The following is a 14,712-nucleotide window of genomic DNA, read 5'->3' as shown; positions in this document are numbered from 1 at the left end:
GAAAACACATTACAACCACAGTCGTAACTAGGGATGTCACCAATTAATCGACTATCGATTAATTGGTTGATCCAGACTGATTATGACCCGGTTGCGCTCCCGGCTGACACCTGACCGCGTTCACATGCTTATTTTTCTCAATAAGAACGAGTAGATAGAAAACTGGACAATGTGAGTCTAAAAAATATTTCTGTTCAGCTCCCTTGTTGTAGTCTGAACCTCCACTTTTATGACTGTATGTCCGAGGAGATCATGAGCCTGCTCCACATGTTGATATTCAGTGTGTTGAACATTTTGTACGCCTCAATATGATCTGTAGCTATTTAATACTGTCATTTATATACATTGTGTCATGAATGAAAATTTAATTCAGGGGGAAAAAAAACGCATTTGGCATTGTTTTTGACATGGAAAACTTTTACGTTTTTTTTAATGATTAATCGATAATTGATCGTTAACATTTCCAAAGATCGATCACGGAAAAACACACAATTTGCATGCCTAGTCGTAACATTGGATTCTATAATAATCATGGCGGAATTATATAGCTAATGGAACTTGGGCTACCTACAGTGGTAAGATGTAGAAAAAAAGCGCAGTCCATTTGTAGCCTCCAAGGCGATTATTATTTATTTGTTTGTAAACGTTTTAATTAGTTAGCACTGTACCTTTATGTGGGCATACGTTGAGCATGGTTGTGGTTTGCACGCCTAAGCTTAAAGCATGTCTTGGGCCCATCTTTAAACATAAGATAAATAATCTTGAATGGTCAGGCCATATTCGTTTTCAGGTGTGTTAGTGTGTATATGGATTTCTAGGGATTATTAACTGAACGACAACGAGAGGTTGCTTTAAATTGAAAATAGATGTGTGTGTGTGAATGTTTTTTAATTACAACACCGACTGTGGACAGGGACAGACATTGGCTGTTCCAATCCTGTCAAAATCGTAGCTCAGTAGGGGGCCCCTGCTGAATGTGGGCCCTGGGGCCTCTGCCCCCGCGGTCGCTCCGCTTATGGTTCTAGCAAATTCAGAGCTTTGCTTTCACCACAGTTCTCAGACTTTAAACTAAGCTAGCCTAAGCTAAGCAAGCTAAGATTAGTAAAGTAAAGCTGAACTGCAGCTGGCTCCAGCTAACCTTTTGTTATAGACATAATAATGGCATCAAGTTTCACATCCTTAGCAGAAAGAGTAGGCCTACATTCAGAAATATCAAATGAATCATTATAAAATGTCCGTCCCTCCTGTTCACTTCATCCGACCCTCAAAAGTCCTCTCACCATGGTCATGCTTTGCTAGTTTCAAAGAGAAGAGACACTGACACTGAGTTAGCCAAACTCCACTTTTCAATGGATGAAATAGTCTTTTATTTGGATAAAGTTTGCCAAGAAACTTGACGAAGATAAAAAGGCAAGTTTGAACAATACAAGACTTCATGTGTCAATTCAGAGCGCCAGGCAAATTCAGGATGAGTTGCACCAGTAGCTGTGACACTGAATGAAACAAGTGCATTTTCTTACAGAGACACTGGTCACTTAAAGGGCCATTAAAGACTTTATACTCAAGTTTCTTTATTTTCTTTTAGGAAAATAGAAATATATCAAGTCCTCCCATCCTAGGTCAAGTTTTCTGAAGGTGTTGCAGTTCTGAGATCAGTTGGGCCCAAGTGATGCTCTTTATTAAATATTGAGCAACATTTAAAAGAGTAAACTGGCACAAAACTAGGGTACCAAGTGACCTGATTTTGATTGGATAATTTAATCTATAATTTTTTGCAAAAATGCGTGGGACTGTGAATCTCAGTTACATTCAGCTGGAGCCCAAAATTATGCTAATTCACAGTTTAGCTAAAAATAAATCAGATAATTACATTTCTTTAAATTGGAGTACCCCCATTAACTTTATTCACATAATGGCCATTTTCCTCCAAAGTCACACTCAATGTGGGAGCTCAGTCACTGTGTTTGTGTTGGTTTACTTTTATTGAATCCTAATTATGAGCAGTTTAAATGCAGGGTACCTGACAATTGTTATTCTTACATCCCCTCTTGATTAGTATGCAAAATATACTACGATTAACAAAAATACCCACATTGTCAATCTCATTGTCAAGCCACAACAGCAATAGCCCATTAGCTACCCTGAGACAACAGCTAATGTTGGCATTCAGTCACTTGCTAGCTAACGTCACATAAGCTAGCTAGGAAGTTAATTGCCAGCTAACATTACATTAGCTGGAGTGTATGCCTTTACAACTGACTCATGTAACACTAGCATACAGTACTTAGCTTTTAGCCTCTTCCTAGTTGACAGATTTAACAATAGGAGTTGGGAGGCTAATACTAGCTGTTGCATGGTTGTAGCTAATGAGTCATTAAATATGTTATTTAAACTTAACATTAGGTTAGATTTAACTTTGTATTTTCACTGCTGTCTTCTCAGTCAGCTGATCAACAGGGCAGCAGTAAAATGTTAAAAGTTTGAAAAAATTCCCAACATTTAAACAACTTACAACCTGGAACATACAGTTTGGTGTTGGAGAAGAATTTAGCTTTTTTCACGCTAAGCATGACGTTAGAGGAAAATACGTGAATTAAAACCTGTGAACAGATATGATGTTCTGATGGTTTAATGATCTTGGCAATAAGAGCGAGCACAGTGGGGTCACAATCAGTCAGAGTTTGGTCATGGGTATGTGAAGGCTGTTCCAAGGGCCCATCCACAACTCCTCCTCATCCGACTGTGTTCTGTCGCTCGGGCACTCCAGTGGCTCCATCGTGACCAGTCCATCGTCATCGTCTTCGTCCATACTGACGTCTATCCTCGACTCTTTCTCACCTTCTTTCAGCTCATCTCTCTCTGCTGAGTTCTGCAGCAGCTCCGTGCCACCTTGTGCCGCTTTTAGCAGGTTAGATTTAGGCGCTAAACTTTCAGTGCCCGTGTTGCTGGTGCTGGAGGACCCTAAAGAAACGCTTGATTGTCGAGGATTAAACGTGTTCAGCGTTTTATTGTTGTCAGTTTTTGAGAAAGAGGATGTGGCCATTGCAGGGGTGGCCATTGTTGAGCTTTGGAAGGTACGCAGCGTGTTGCACCCTCTGTCTGCTGCTATTCTGGGGCTGTTCAGCGGCACTCTCTCCTCCAGTGTGGCGGCCATTTTCTCCAGTTTTTTAAAGTGCTTGGCCAGCCGTGAGCTGAAGACAGGAGAGGTGAGTTTGAAGTTGTTGTTCATGTTGGTGTGCATGTGTGTTGGACCTGTGGCGTTGACTGAACGCCGGGTGCGGATGATGGAGCCGTTCTGTGCCACGTAGATGCTGCCGTTGACGTTAGCGTGGCTGTTGAGCGTGGAGGACAAGCGGCTGCGTTGGGATTCGGGCATGCTGTCCTCACCAGTAGAGCTGGTCTCATATTCCCGGTCCACGACCAACTTGATACGACGTTTTCCAGGCTGGAAGAACAGAGAGAGAAAAAATTACAATTCTGACACACAGTCATCAACTCACTTTTTCCCAATAGCTCTCTGCTCAGATAACACGAAGGAAGAAAGTTTGAAGTTTTTAAATAAGATCTAGTTGGTCTTGAGCTGTTGAGAAGGCATTGGGAAGAGTTTCCATGTGACCGCTTTGGACTAAATCCGTTGTTTTACAGGATGATGACGGAAGGTACACAGACTATTTATCTTTTCATTCATTTATTTATAATCAACCAAACCTTTCTTTGCCTTTAAGGGAAATTTGCCTTTTGTTTCATCTTGTGATAACCTTTGATTTCATGCCAGGCCTTAAATCTTGCAAATACTTCTTCATAATGAAAAATCTGACTTTGGAGCACTTCCTTCTCAACTTCTTGTGTAACAAGGCTGAACTATTACCTATATTTTCTTTAATCCAATCTTCACACGTTACCGTAATGACAGCTGAACTCGAAAGAACACCCTGTTCTTTAACCATAAACTTAATCCAGGCTTGAGGGACTTTTTCAAACATTAGTTGGAATCAGAGTGAGGATTTTGACCACTAGAGGTCAGCAAAGACTCATTTTAAGCTGCTGTAAACTTAAATGCAATTTATAACCAGTTTAGTTTCCTCTCTACCTTTAAGAGAAAGTTTGTCCTGTTGAACTGAGTAAATGTGCAAAACAAAAGCAGCACTTTCACTCACATTGCAAACACACCACAGCAAAAACAGATCAGAGCAGCACTTTTTTTTACATTGGGTAGGAGAGAGACAGAAAGCTGATTTATAAAATAAATGAGGAAATGACTAAATTATTTTTACTATTATTGTAAAAATGTGTTAAACTTAAAGCACAGAACTTATTGAAAATAATTGTGATGCTACTCCACACTTTAACCCAAAGTCTTTCTGTCTAACAACAAAAGTACAGAAGGAAAAATACATTCATTCATTACAAGGATAACATATTTCCATACTGGAGGAAGTGATCAATGAAGACAGAGGTCAGTGAATGAAAGTATTTGAGCAGGAACAGCTGGGTTAGAGAGAAAGTCATGCTGGAAGAAGACAAATAGGTGAAAGTCTGGAAAAAGATAGTTAAACGAGAGAGAGTTATCACTCCTGTGAATCACACCTAACAGGAAAAAAAGAGGAAACACAAACTTCACAGATCCACTCAGGTAATGACTGCACACCGACTCCAGGCATTTCCAGCTCTTACTTGGCCGAAGAGAGTTTAATCTTGGCGGGGCTGAGGCCTCATCTGTGTTTCAATCATGCGTCTCATTTTCCTCCTCTTCATCATCATCATCCTCCTCTTCTTCCCTGCCTCTCTCCTCCTCCTCCTCCTCCTCTGTGTCCTCCACGATTGGCGACAAGTCATCAGAGTTTCCCAGCATATCCGAGCTGGTGTCTGATTGGCTGGTGGCTCGTCTGCTGGATGAAGACTTGCGTAATCTGGAGCTTTTTTCCTCCTCTGATTCTTCCCCTTCCTCACTTTCTTCTTCTATTGTTTCATGTGAAGACTGTCTGGAAGTCTGAGGCCTAGAATATCTTTTACTGCTGTGGTTTCTATCTTTTTCTTTGCTGTTTCTGGAGCGTCTTCTTGGGCTCCCTCTCTTTAAGTTGGCACTGCTTCTTCTTCTCTTACTACTAATACTGTTGCTGCTCTTAGAACTGCTAACACTACTCTTTGAGTGTTTTCTACTTGAATCTTTGCCCTTTTTCTTTTTCTCAGACTCCTCATCTTGGCTTCCACTCTCTGATGCTCCATCTGAGTCAGGAGTTCCCCCTTCCTCCTCTGTTCCTGACTCATTTTTTTCTGTTTCTGTATCAGATTCAGTTTTGTCGTGCTCGGCTGTAACAGAGGAGGTTGGGCTGCTACCGTCAGACGGACTAAATTCTGATGGAGACTCTCTGCTGCCACTTCCTGTTTCTGTATCACTGTCATGAATTCCTTTTGCTCTCTTCCACCACACCTCAGAGGAGCCATTCTCCTCTCCCAACTGCCGCTCCCATCTCCCTGTCTCCTCCGACACTGATGCAGAAACGCTCATATCTCCCACCGAGCCGTACATCTTCCTGCTGTCTTCACCTCCTCCTCTGCCCTGGCTATTTTCCCCGCTCCACTGTTCATCTCCCACCCTAAAGGGTCCCTGGAGCCTTCTGGTGAGTGAGATAAGACTAAGGGCCTCGTTCAGCTTTTGTTTGGCCGGCCGGGGTTTGCTGGCTTCGACCGACGTTTGGAAATAACTCCCGTCGATGACAAGGCCGCCATCCAGGCTGGAGAAGAAGCCACTGGATGACCAGCCAGGGAGCATGAGGCCTTCTCCTCCAACATTTCTCATCCCATTGTTTGTCACACCACCTCTGTTGTTCCTCCCCCACATTTCTCCTCCTTCCCTCCCTCTGTCTTCATCTTGTTCTCCCTGTTTGTTTTCTCTTTTCTTTACTTCTACTCTTTCCAATCCTCTTCCAACTCCAACCCCATTTCTCTCCTCCATTCTGTCCTTCACACTTTTACCCTCTTCCAGTGGGCGGACTCTGGCTTTGTTCCATGGCGGGTGGACAGCAGGAGGTTGTCCAGACGCTTTACCCCCTGGGATGAGCAGTGTGCTCACTCTCATCATAGACTTCAACTTGGAGGCCACACTGGAGCTCTGTGGTTTAGTGTTTGTGTTTGTACCATCCTCTAATTGTTGTTTTCTGTCTCCTTCAGCTCTTTGGGTCGGTCTTAAGAAGCCATTGGAAGGAGGAGGACGAGGCTGGAGTTTGGCCGGGTGTGGGGCTAATTTACCTCCTTGCAGTTGTCTCCTCACCTGTTGTCATGATGATATCAGTCCAAAATAAAATTAGAATAATAAGGAAAACAAGAAAATGGCAACAAAACAACCTCAGTACATAACATATTCTTCAAGGAGCATGATGTTCTAGCGTTAAGAGGAGAAAATATATAAACAAAGTATCCTGAACAAGTCATGGCCAAATTTTCTTCTCAAAAAAAAAAGGAGAGTTTGACATTTTATAAAGTTCCCTTATTTTCATTTTTGGTTGATGTTCAGTGAAAAAGCCTCAGGCTGTAAATAACCCTGCACTAACGCAGTGTAAAGGGCGCTAACTTTAGCTTCAACCTTAGTGCATCAATCACCAGTGGGATTAGGAATACAATAAAAGCATTAAAGAAAGCCCAGTTAAAGTTTCAGAGCATGATTTTGGAGGCTTATCAAAACTAGTACCATGCCATGCTTTTTAAAATATTCTGAGAAAAAAATATGTTATTAGAGTTAAGTTATTAGATATCTTTTTACTGTTTCCCAGTGATGGAGACATAAATTAGCGACATAGTTTTCCATGAATCTTTGCTTGTATAAGCACTGTAGAACCACACCAAGTGACCTGGCACGAGGTTGCTGCTGAAGTCAAAGCTCCTCTAAGTAACTTTGTGTTTGCACTATCTTTGACGCCCCCCTCTGGATGAAGTGATACATCTTGTTTCTTTGCTGATCTTGTCCTTTACACATGTAAGGATGTTTTTTTATATAATATCTCATCTTGGTTGTTTTACCAATTAAATGTATTACTAGTTTTCTAGGCTTTCTGACCACTCAAAGCGCTTTTACACTACTCGTCACATTCACCCATTCACACACTGATGGTAGAGGCTGCTATAGTAGGGGACCATCAGTATTAGGTAATCTAATTCATAAACATTCACACACCGCTGTGGGAGCAATTTGAGGATCAGTGTCTTGCTCAAGGACACCTCGGCATGTGACTGTGGGAGCTTGGATCGAACCGCCAACCTTCAGATTGATAGATGAGTGACTCTACCCACTGAGCCCGAGTCCAACTATGGCCTGCAGCCAAAAGCGTGTTATTCCCCTGCTCTCTCTCCTAGTTTCCTGTTCTGTCTGCTTTCCTGTCCCCTCCGAAATAAATATTTAAAGGCCCCCCAAAATATAAAACTTTAAATGCGTGACTAACTTTTAATATCTGATAAAAATGCAAAAAATAAATCAATCTTTCTCCAGTGTGCTGTCAATCATCTGGTTAGACACCACTTACTCACAGAGGTTGCAGCCAATAAAAATCACAACACATGAAATGTTAATGTTGTCGTTGATGCTCTTCCGTTCCTGTTTAGGTCATAAAAAGGTATCACTGTTGATTTCAGTCTATTTCATAACCAGATAAAACTCGCTTACAGGTGTTTCAAGTGAGGATGGCTTTGGTGGACAAACCTGAGTTGTGGAGCTTGCTGTGTTTGTGTTGCAGGGCTTGTCTCACTTCAATAAATAAGAGCTAAAGCCAGCAAGGGAGTTACACAATGTGCTGTTAAATGTTAATTTTTCGGCTTTTGAAGTACTGGTGGATGGATTTTGTTACAATGAACACAGTTAGCAGCTTCCTCCTGTACTCAGTCTTAAAGCCTCTGCCTTTAGCTTCCCATACGGTCAATTGTACAGTCATAAGAAAGGCTGTACTATAACTTTCAGCACAAAGCAAAGACCTTGTTTCACAAAGGGAAAAAAATAACTTGTCTTTTGATAATGCAGCTCAGAGGTGTGCTTAATTTCATAGACTACAGAAGTTTAATTACACTGCTTCAAAGATTAAAAAAAAAGTCAGTTTGGTTTCAATTGGTTGGACGGAGTAAGGCAAAAGTTTTGTTTTAAACAATGTCTCCTGAACTGAGATTTAATTGAGTATTTTCACCACTTTTCTGTAGTGTAAGCTTTTTAGAAAGCTGCAAAAAATCTACCAGAGAGACTTGTATATATTATATTAATCAATAAGTTCAATTCTTCATCACATCATGCCAGTACTGGCCTGTGTGTGCGTGAATATTTGAGGTATTCATTTCATTCTCCACATCAGTTTTCTGTGTTTACCTCTCCGTCAGACTCCTGCGGGCTGTAGTAATAGCTGCCGTCGTCATCAACAACAACTTCTCCATATTCATCATAGAGGCCGGAGGGGGAGATCAGCTTCCTGCGACTGCCGTACTGAGGAAGGTCATACCTGGACAAAGACAGAGCGAGGGAGGGGGGAGGGTGGAGGGTGGAGGGGGAAAAAGCACTGCAGATAAGAATCAACAAAAAAGCAGCAGAGCTGAAATAGAAAATCCTCACTTTGACTGCCGTGGAGTTTTAAGGTTGTTTGCAGAAGTCATTTCTATGTTTGACAAAAAAAAATAGAAGCAATACTTTTGGAACTTGGCTTCAACCAATCAGAAGTGGAGACAGATTCCATACCAACACAACTGTTGCACTTTGCTTATGCTAATCCATAGCCACTTAAAGTACTAACACACAGTGCAACACTGTGGTTCTCTCCAAAGATAAGCAGTGTCTAATGACTCGACTAAGCAGAGCTGCCTTAATCACAAAAGACGCATTTTGTTGCCAGGAGACACTCTGTAAGCAGAAAACACAGCAATCGATTTCCCTCTCTTTTGTCTCTCTTTGTTGCCTGTTGCCGGGAGCGCTGCCTGGCTCCACCAGCCAAAAAAAAACTGTGTTGTGTATCACTGCTTGGGCTCTGTGCCCTGCAGCAAGCGACTCAGGGAGCCAGTGGGTCAAAAACACATCTTTTCAAATGCTGCCCTGCAAACAATATGTCCCAGTGTGATTAAAGTAACAAATCTGCTGGAAGTCCTCTGGCTGGTTTACAGAGTTTAATAAAAAAAAGTTGCCTTATGTAATTACTCTGCTTACAATCACACAACCGCAGGGAGAAGTTGCCCTCCTATTACACTAAGTAGCCAAGTAATAAACAAATGGAAGGGGCAGGTGGATGACTGAGTGTTAGGGTGAGAGATGAGGAAATAGAAAGGATGAAAAGGAAAAGGGAAGAAGCTCAAGTGAAGAATTGCAGGGTCAAAGCAGAAAGACCAAGTCAGTCATAAATGTCACACTGTTATAATCCTCAGAGCACGGCCTCTGCAACTTAATGTAATGAGTCTTAACCTTCCTCTAAAACCTGCTTATGGGATTTCACAGTCATTAACCCCGCACACTCAAACTCAAGTGCACACATATCAAATTATTTAAAGGCTACAGTAACCCCTCACTTGCATTTTTCTTTCTAGGTAATCCTTCCTCCCTTTTCTCCTATACTCTTCACACCACTATTACCCTCTTTCTTTACAATCCTCCCCCTCTCTGTGTCACCACTGGGGGGCAGTAATAAACGGAGAATCAGTGAATGCTGTGCAAAAATATCAGAAGTACCTGACATTACAGTCAGGCAGTGTGTTTCTTTTGGTTTTAATAGCTCTAGGTGGTTATTTGGGCCCCAATTGGATCAAATTAATCCAATAGCTTGTTTCAAGTGGATCTCCAAATAAATGTTTAATTATAAGTCTCTGCACATCTGATCAAGTTAACATAGAAGAAGTAAGCCTGCAAATTACAAAAAGGACTGGTAGTGTATTTTATTATATTTTACAAGGACATATATCACACCTTTGACCTGAGTTTTGACAAATTCAGGTTATTTCTTTTATAAATCTGTCTCTCTCAAATCCCTCAGCTTCGTACTACATGATGTCTCTGGAATACAAGTCAACTTGTGCAACTTGTATGAAGACATTCATCCCCTCAATAGGAAAACATATTTAAAGGAACAGTCAGCTATTTAGGGGATACATTTATTTGCCTTTTGGCCAAGAGCTGAATGAAAGAACTGACACAAACCTCCAAACTGTCATTGTGTTCAGCAAAGTCCACAATGTGCAGTTTCTGTGCAGCTGTGTTATTCTTTCTAGTACAAGCTGTTTTGGCCTTGTGGTTTTTTACTACTTTGGAAGCCACTGAGTTGAGCTTAGCCTATATGGTAGAGTTGATAGTTGTGAGGTACAAACCCACCACCAGGAAAATTTTTTCCTAGATTTGCCAACCCCCTCCACTATTCACCTATTGTCTGAATAATAAGGAGTCTTTTCAATCAAACTAGCACACCTCAAAGTTGTTTTACTTAAGAGTATACCACTGTTTTCTTTACATGCATTATTATGACTTATTGCCCACTTCACATTTGGGTCTTGTCTCACCCTGTTGGGATTCTATTCCACATAACCACTGGCTAACTACACATTATCCCTTACCTCAGGGGTCAACGTAGTTAAAAAATGGTGCCGCCAGGCTGGCTGCTATGTTTCCCAGCATGCTTTTCGCAGGGGAACTGTCCCTTGCAATACACAAAGTACGATGCAGTGGATGATGACAGTCAAGACGGCACATCAGTTATAGAGATCTAGCTGTTGTATGCCTGTCTTCTAGGTATAATATAATACCACTATATAAATACTCCTCTGTGAATTGTATACTAGTGTATTGGTCCCACTGGCATATAGGATACAGCCCAGTGTTTAGTTGGAAAAAAAGGTATTAAAGTGCATCACAAACCTTGAATGTTATGGTAAATGAAGCTAGACTTAGGAGACTGTTAGCTCATATCTTGGACAGGGACAGTACAGGAACAATCTTATAACAACTCACACTAATATACTTACTACTGCTACTGCCTACCAATTAAAACAACTATATGAATTAAAACTAAGCTTAAGAGGTGATAGGCAGACATTTCTTTAGGACTTACCAAAGCTAGTTTTTTTTCTCTCTTTCCAGTATTGTGTTAGACTAAGTTAATTTGATGTAGCTTAATATTAAAAGTCACTGCAAAACAACCAGCAAAGTGTTTTATCTATTAGGATTATTAAAATGTTTTAAGGGAGGGACTTTGGGCAGATATTGACAAGCAAACAGCAGCACTTAATTTAGGAACATTCGAACAAAAACACAGTGACTACCCATAACTGCTAGCTAGCTGCTAGCTTTTGGTGTTAGCCTACAGAAAAGGTTGGAGGGATAGAGAATTTGAGAACTTGGCACAAGATTAGTCAACTGTCTTGCAAAATAAGCCATCAATGCTTTATTAACTTGAAAATGAAATACATTAACATTAAAAATACCTTCAAAACAATGTTTTTCATTGTGTGTGAAACACTGGTGTGTAGAAGACATAGGTGAAATACTTGGCACATTAACATACAGACCCAAAGGTGGGATCAATACTTACTTTCTACAATAAAGCTAACAGGGCATATTTCCAAAAATGCTGTACCATTAATTAAATGTTATGTCTATATTTGTAAAATGTCTTCATAAGCAGAACATGTACAATTCTTAACTTCTCTTTTTGTTCTCACTTTTGTCTAAATATAGTTTACAATAAAAAAAACTGCACCTTCATTGCATCAATAATGCCAGATCTCACTCTTTTTGTCCTACATATTTCATGTGGGTGCCCTAACTCAGCACCTATCAGCTTCCCGACTGTCACACTGCTCATCACCCACGCCAAAACCTATTTTGGAGCACAAGATTTAATCCCTTATTCCACTGTTGCATTTTTTTCCCTTCTTGACTAGAGGGCAAAGTGAATTTGGCTTGTTTTGCAGTTTTTGTGTTTTTTTCCTGACAGCATCAAAACATCAGACCTGTGCAACAAATGGTGGAAGTTATTTTCTACATCTGTACAAATCCAATCAGAACTGTGCCAAAGGCATATGGCTACATTCCCAACACGCAGAGAGAATCCCATTTTTGATCTCATCTATTGAAGACAGATGAAAGAAAAGGTCAAAAGGTAGTTATCTGTCTTTTTAAGTGGATTACAGACGTAAATGCTGGACCAGCTGTTGTCTATCAATCATTAAAACTCCCAGAACTTTGATGCTTTGTATTTATTTCCTGAGAGGCAGTTTTAGTATTTGTTGGGGATGTGTCTCAGAAAAAATCCTGCATCTTTTATTTACAACTGTGACAAATAAAGTGATTACATCTGATTCCCACCAGGTCACAAAGTCTGGTTTCCTGGCCTCGTGTGCATACGAGTCAGACATGAATTTGTTGATGTTGCTTGAAGCCAACAGCATCTGGCCCATTGTCTGCTTCCACGGCTGGCTGCCTGATTAGCTGCTACAGTATCGCAATGCAAGGCAGGGAGAATTTGCTGTGTGTGTGTGTGTGTGTGTGTGTGTGTGTGTGTGTGTGTGTGTGTGTGTGTGTGTGTGCATGTGCATGTGTGAAAGAAAGAATGAGCAAGCAAGGGAATGTATGAGCGAGTGAATGAATGTGTTTGCCACGAGAGAATTTATGTGTGTGTGTCTGCTACTGTGTATTTATGTGTGAGTGTGGGTGGGCGTATAAAATCAAGTTCCCGGGAGTCTGCAGCTAAAATTATAAAAATTACACAATGCATCACAGATGGCAGGCTGGATGCAAAATAAAACATACACACACACACACACACACACACACAGACACACACACACAGACACACACACACACACACACACACACACACACACACACACACACACACACACACACACACACACACACACACACACACACACACACACACACACACAATTCGGAGAGATGCAATAAGTCTTCAAAGGTCTTGCTCATGGATGCTTTGATGTAATGGATCTGTATGTGTGTTCAATATATTTCCAATCTTTCACAGTTTTCCTTGCTTTTACGACATCCTATATCCACAGAGTGGCACACACACTTGGAACAATATCCCTGTGAGATCTTTCTCCCTCTGTTTTGACATCCTGTCATTCAGTAACAAATAAACCATAGTAGGGAGGCGGGTCAGTGGTGTCGACATCACACAGTAGCCACCACACTGAGTGATTGACGTGGTTCAATTGATTTAAAGCAGCTGTTATTTCCCTGACAAGAGGCTCAGCTTGGAGTGAACTTCCAACCCGTGTGAGAGGAAATATGTTTCACTTGTGACATTGTTGAACCCTGTCGGTCACTGCAAGAGGTTGAAGGTCTGAAATGGAACATCATAGCAATGACCCCCATCATCATTTCTCCTACTGTATGTAGCATTTGGTAAGTGATACAAACCCAATACTGCACTGAATTTTTCATCCACAACCACAGCACTAAAATGATAGATGGATAGCATTTTAGGTCAAATGGAGCCGAGTAGTGGATATCATTTTAAGACATCATGCCATTGTAGGCCCATTAGATGCTGTTGAGCATATAAATTGACATGTTTTTCTTTTTTGCACCTATGCCATCTATTATCTCTCAGGGATGTATGGGTACACATCCTTCAGTTGACAAAGATGCTCAGTCATATGTAGCAACATTAAGCTGACGTGCTTGTGTTTGTGTATTTAAAGCTAAGCAAAAGTGATGAAAAAATGAATTGGTGACATGAAAGATGCATGTGATGAATATGAGAGACCAAATAAGTTATTTAAAATGAAGTATAAAAAAAGTACACCTCAAAGTGCATGTTTTGCTAGTTAGAGAAACAGTTGTGTCACCAGCTGCAGCATGCTAATATTAACTATGTGAGGGTGCAGCATATTTTCAAAGTGAGTCAGAAGGAAAGTGGACAGTTTATGAGTGAGAAAAAGAGTTGAGTCATTGAGTAGACTGAGACGTCCAGCAATGTGCAGAGGTGTGCTTCTGTTTCTATATCTCCAGTAATTGAGTTTATTATAAAACCCATACAGGCCTGGAAGTCCCGTTTAAGTGTCCTAGTGTGCAATACAATTACCAAAATAACAATCAGCTTATAGCCAGGTCTCAACATTGGGGAATTATAGACTGAATTTTATGTTACTGGTTAAAAAGGGACCAAGAACAAAGAGTAGTAATGGGAAAACTTTTTAAAATGCTGACAAGACAAAACTTTTGGTCACACAGTAACCAGTTATATGGGTGAGGTTCAAAATGAAACAGGATTTTCTGAATACTGTCTACAGAATGTCTGGGTCTGTTCTCTATGCCTAACAAATGTAAACATCAGTACCTTTTTACCTACCAAGTGTTTCAGCAAACTCAGTTTGTGCTTAACGCCTACCGACAACGTAGGAGGAAGCTTTATGCCTGCTGTGTTAAAGGCAGTATCTGCAGCTTAGGTGAGGGATTGTGTTTGTACTTATTTTGACATTGTTCGGCATGTATTGAGATGTAATTGTTTGGTTGCTATTATTCTTTTGTTGCTCTTGTCTGTTTTATGAGTCAATGTGGGCTGAATGGGCGCCTGTTTGTGCAGGAAACTTGAGTAGAAAATAATCTACCTCTACTTGTAATTATATTGTAACCTAAAACCGAAAAAACCTTCAATGACACATTAAAATATGATTATTATGGGGTAGTAACCTGATTATAATGATGGATTATAGTTGATCTTTCCACAGTATTATACCTTT

General features: G+C 40.7%; 1 protein-coding gene across 8 annotated transcripts in view; it reads right to left on the bottom strand.

Moving 5' to 3' along the window:
• Positions 1 to 1,328: 1,328 nt before the first annotated feature.
• LOC117829876 (protocadherin-15-like) overlaps positions 1,329 to 14,712 on the bottom strand; it is a 245,906-nt gene continuing 232,522 nt past the window's right edge. For 6 of the 8 annotated variants that reach the window (XM_034707604.1, XM_034707603.1, XM_034707607.1 and 3 more), the window contains 3 exons: positions 8,345 to 8,474; positions 4,675 to 6,271; positions 3,341 to 3,445 (listed from right to left, as the gene is read on the bottom strand). In XM_034707604.1, coding sequence (XP_034563495.1) covers positions 4,724 to 6,271; positions 8,345 to 8,474 — 1,678 coding nt within the window. In that variant the 3' untranslated portion in view covers positions 3,341 to 3,445; positions 4,675 to 4,723. Of the gene's footprint in view, positions 3,446 to 4,674; positions 6,272 to 8,344; positions 8,475 to 14,712 lie in introns of all 8 variants that reach the window. The other 2 variants (XM_034707609.1, XM_034707610.1) reach the window with 1 other exon arrangement.

Source organism: Notolabrus celidotus, chromosome 18 (assembly GCF_009762535.1).
Source record: "Notolabrus celidotus isolate fNotCel1 chromosome 18, fNotCel1.pri, whole genome shotgun sequence".
Taxonomy (NCBI): domain Eukaryota; kingdom Metazoa; phylum Chordata; class Actinopteri; order Labriformes; family Labridae; genus Notolabrus; species Notolabrus celidotus.
This window is presented reverse-complemented; position numbering and strand designations above follow the sequence as displayed.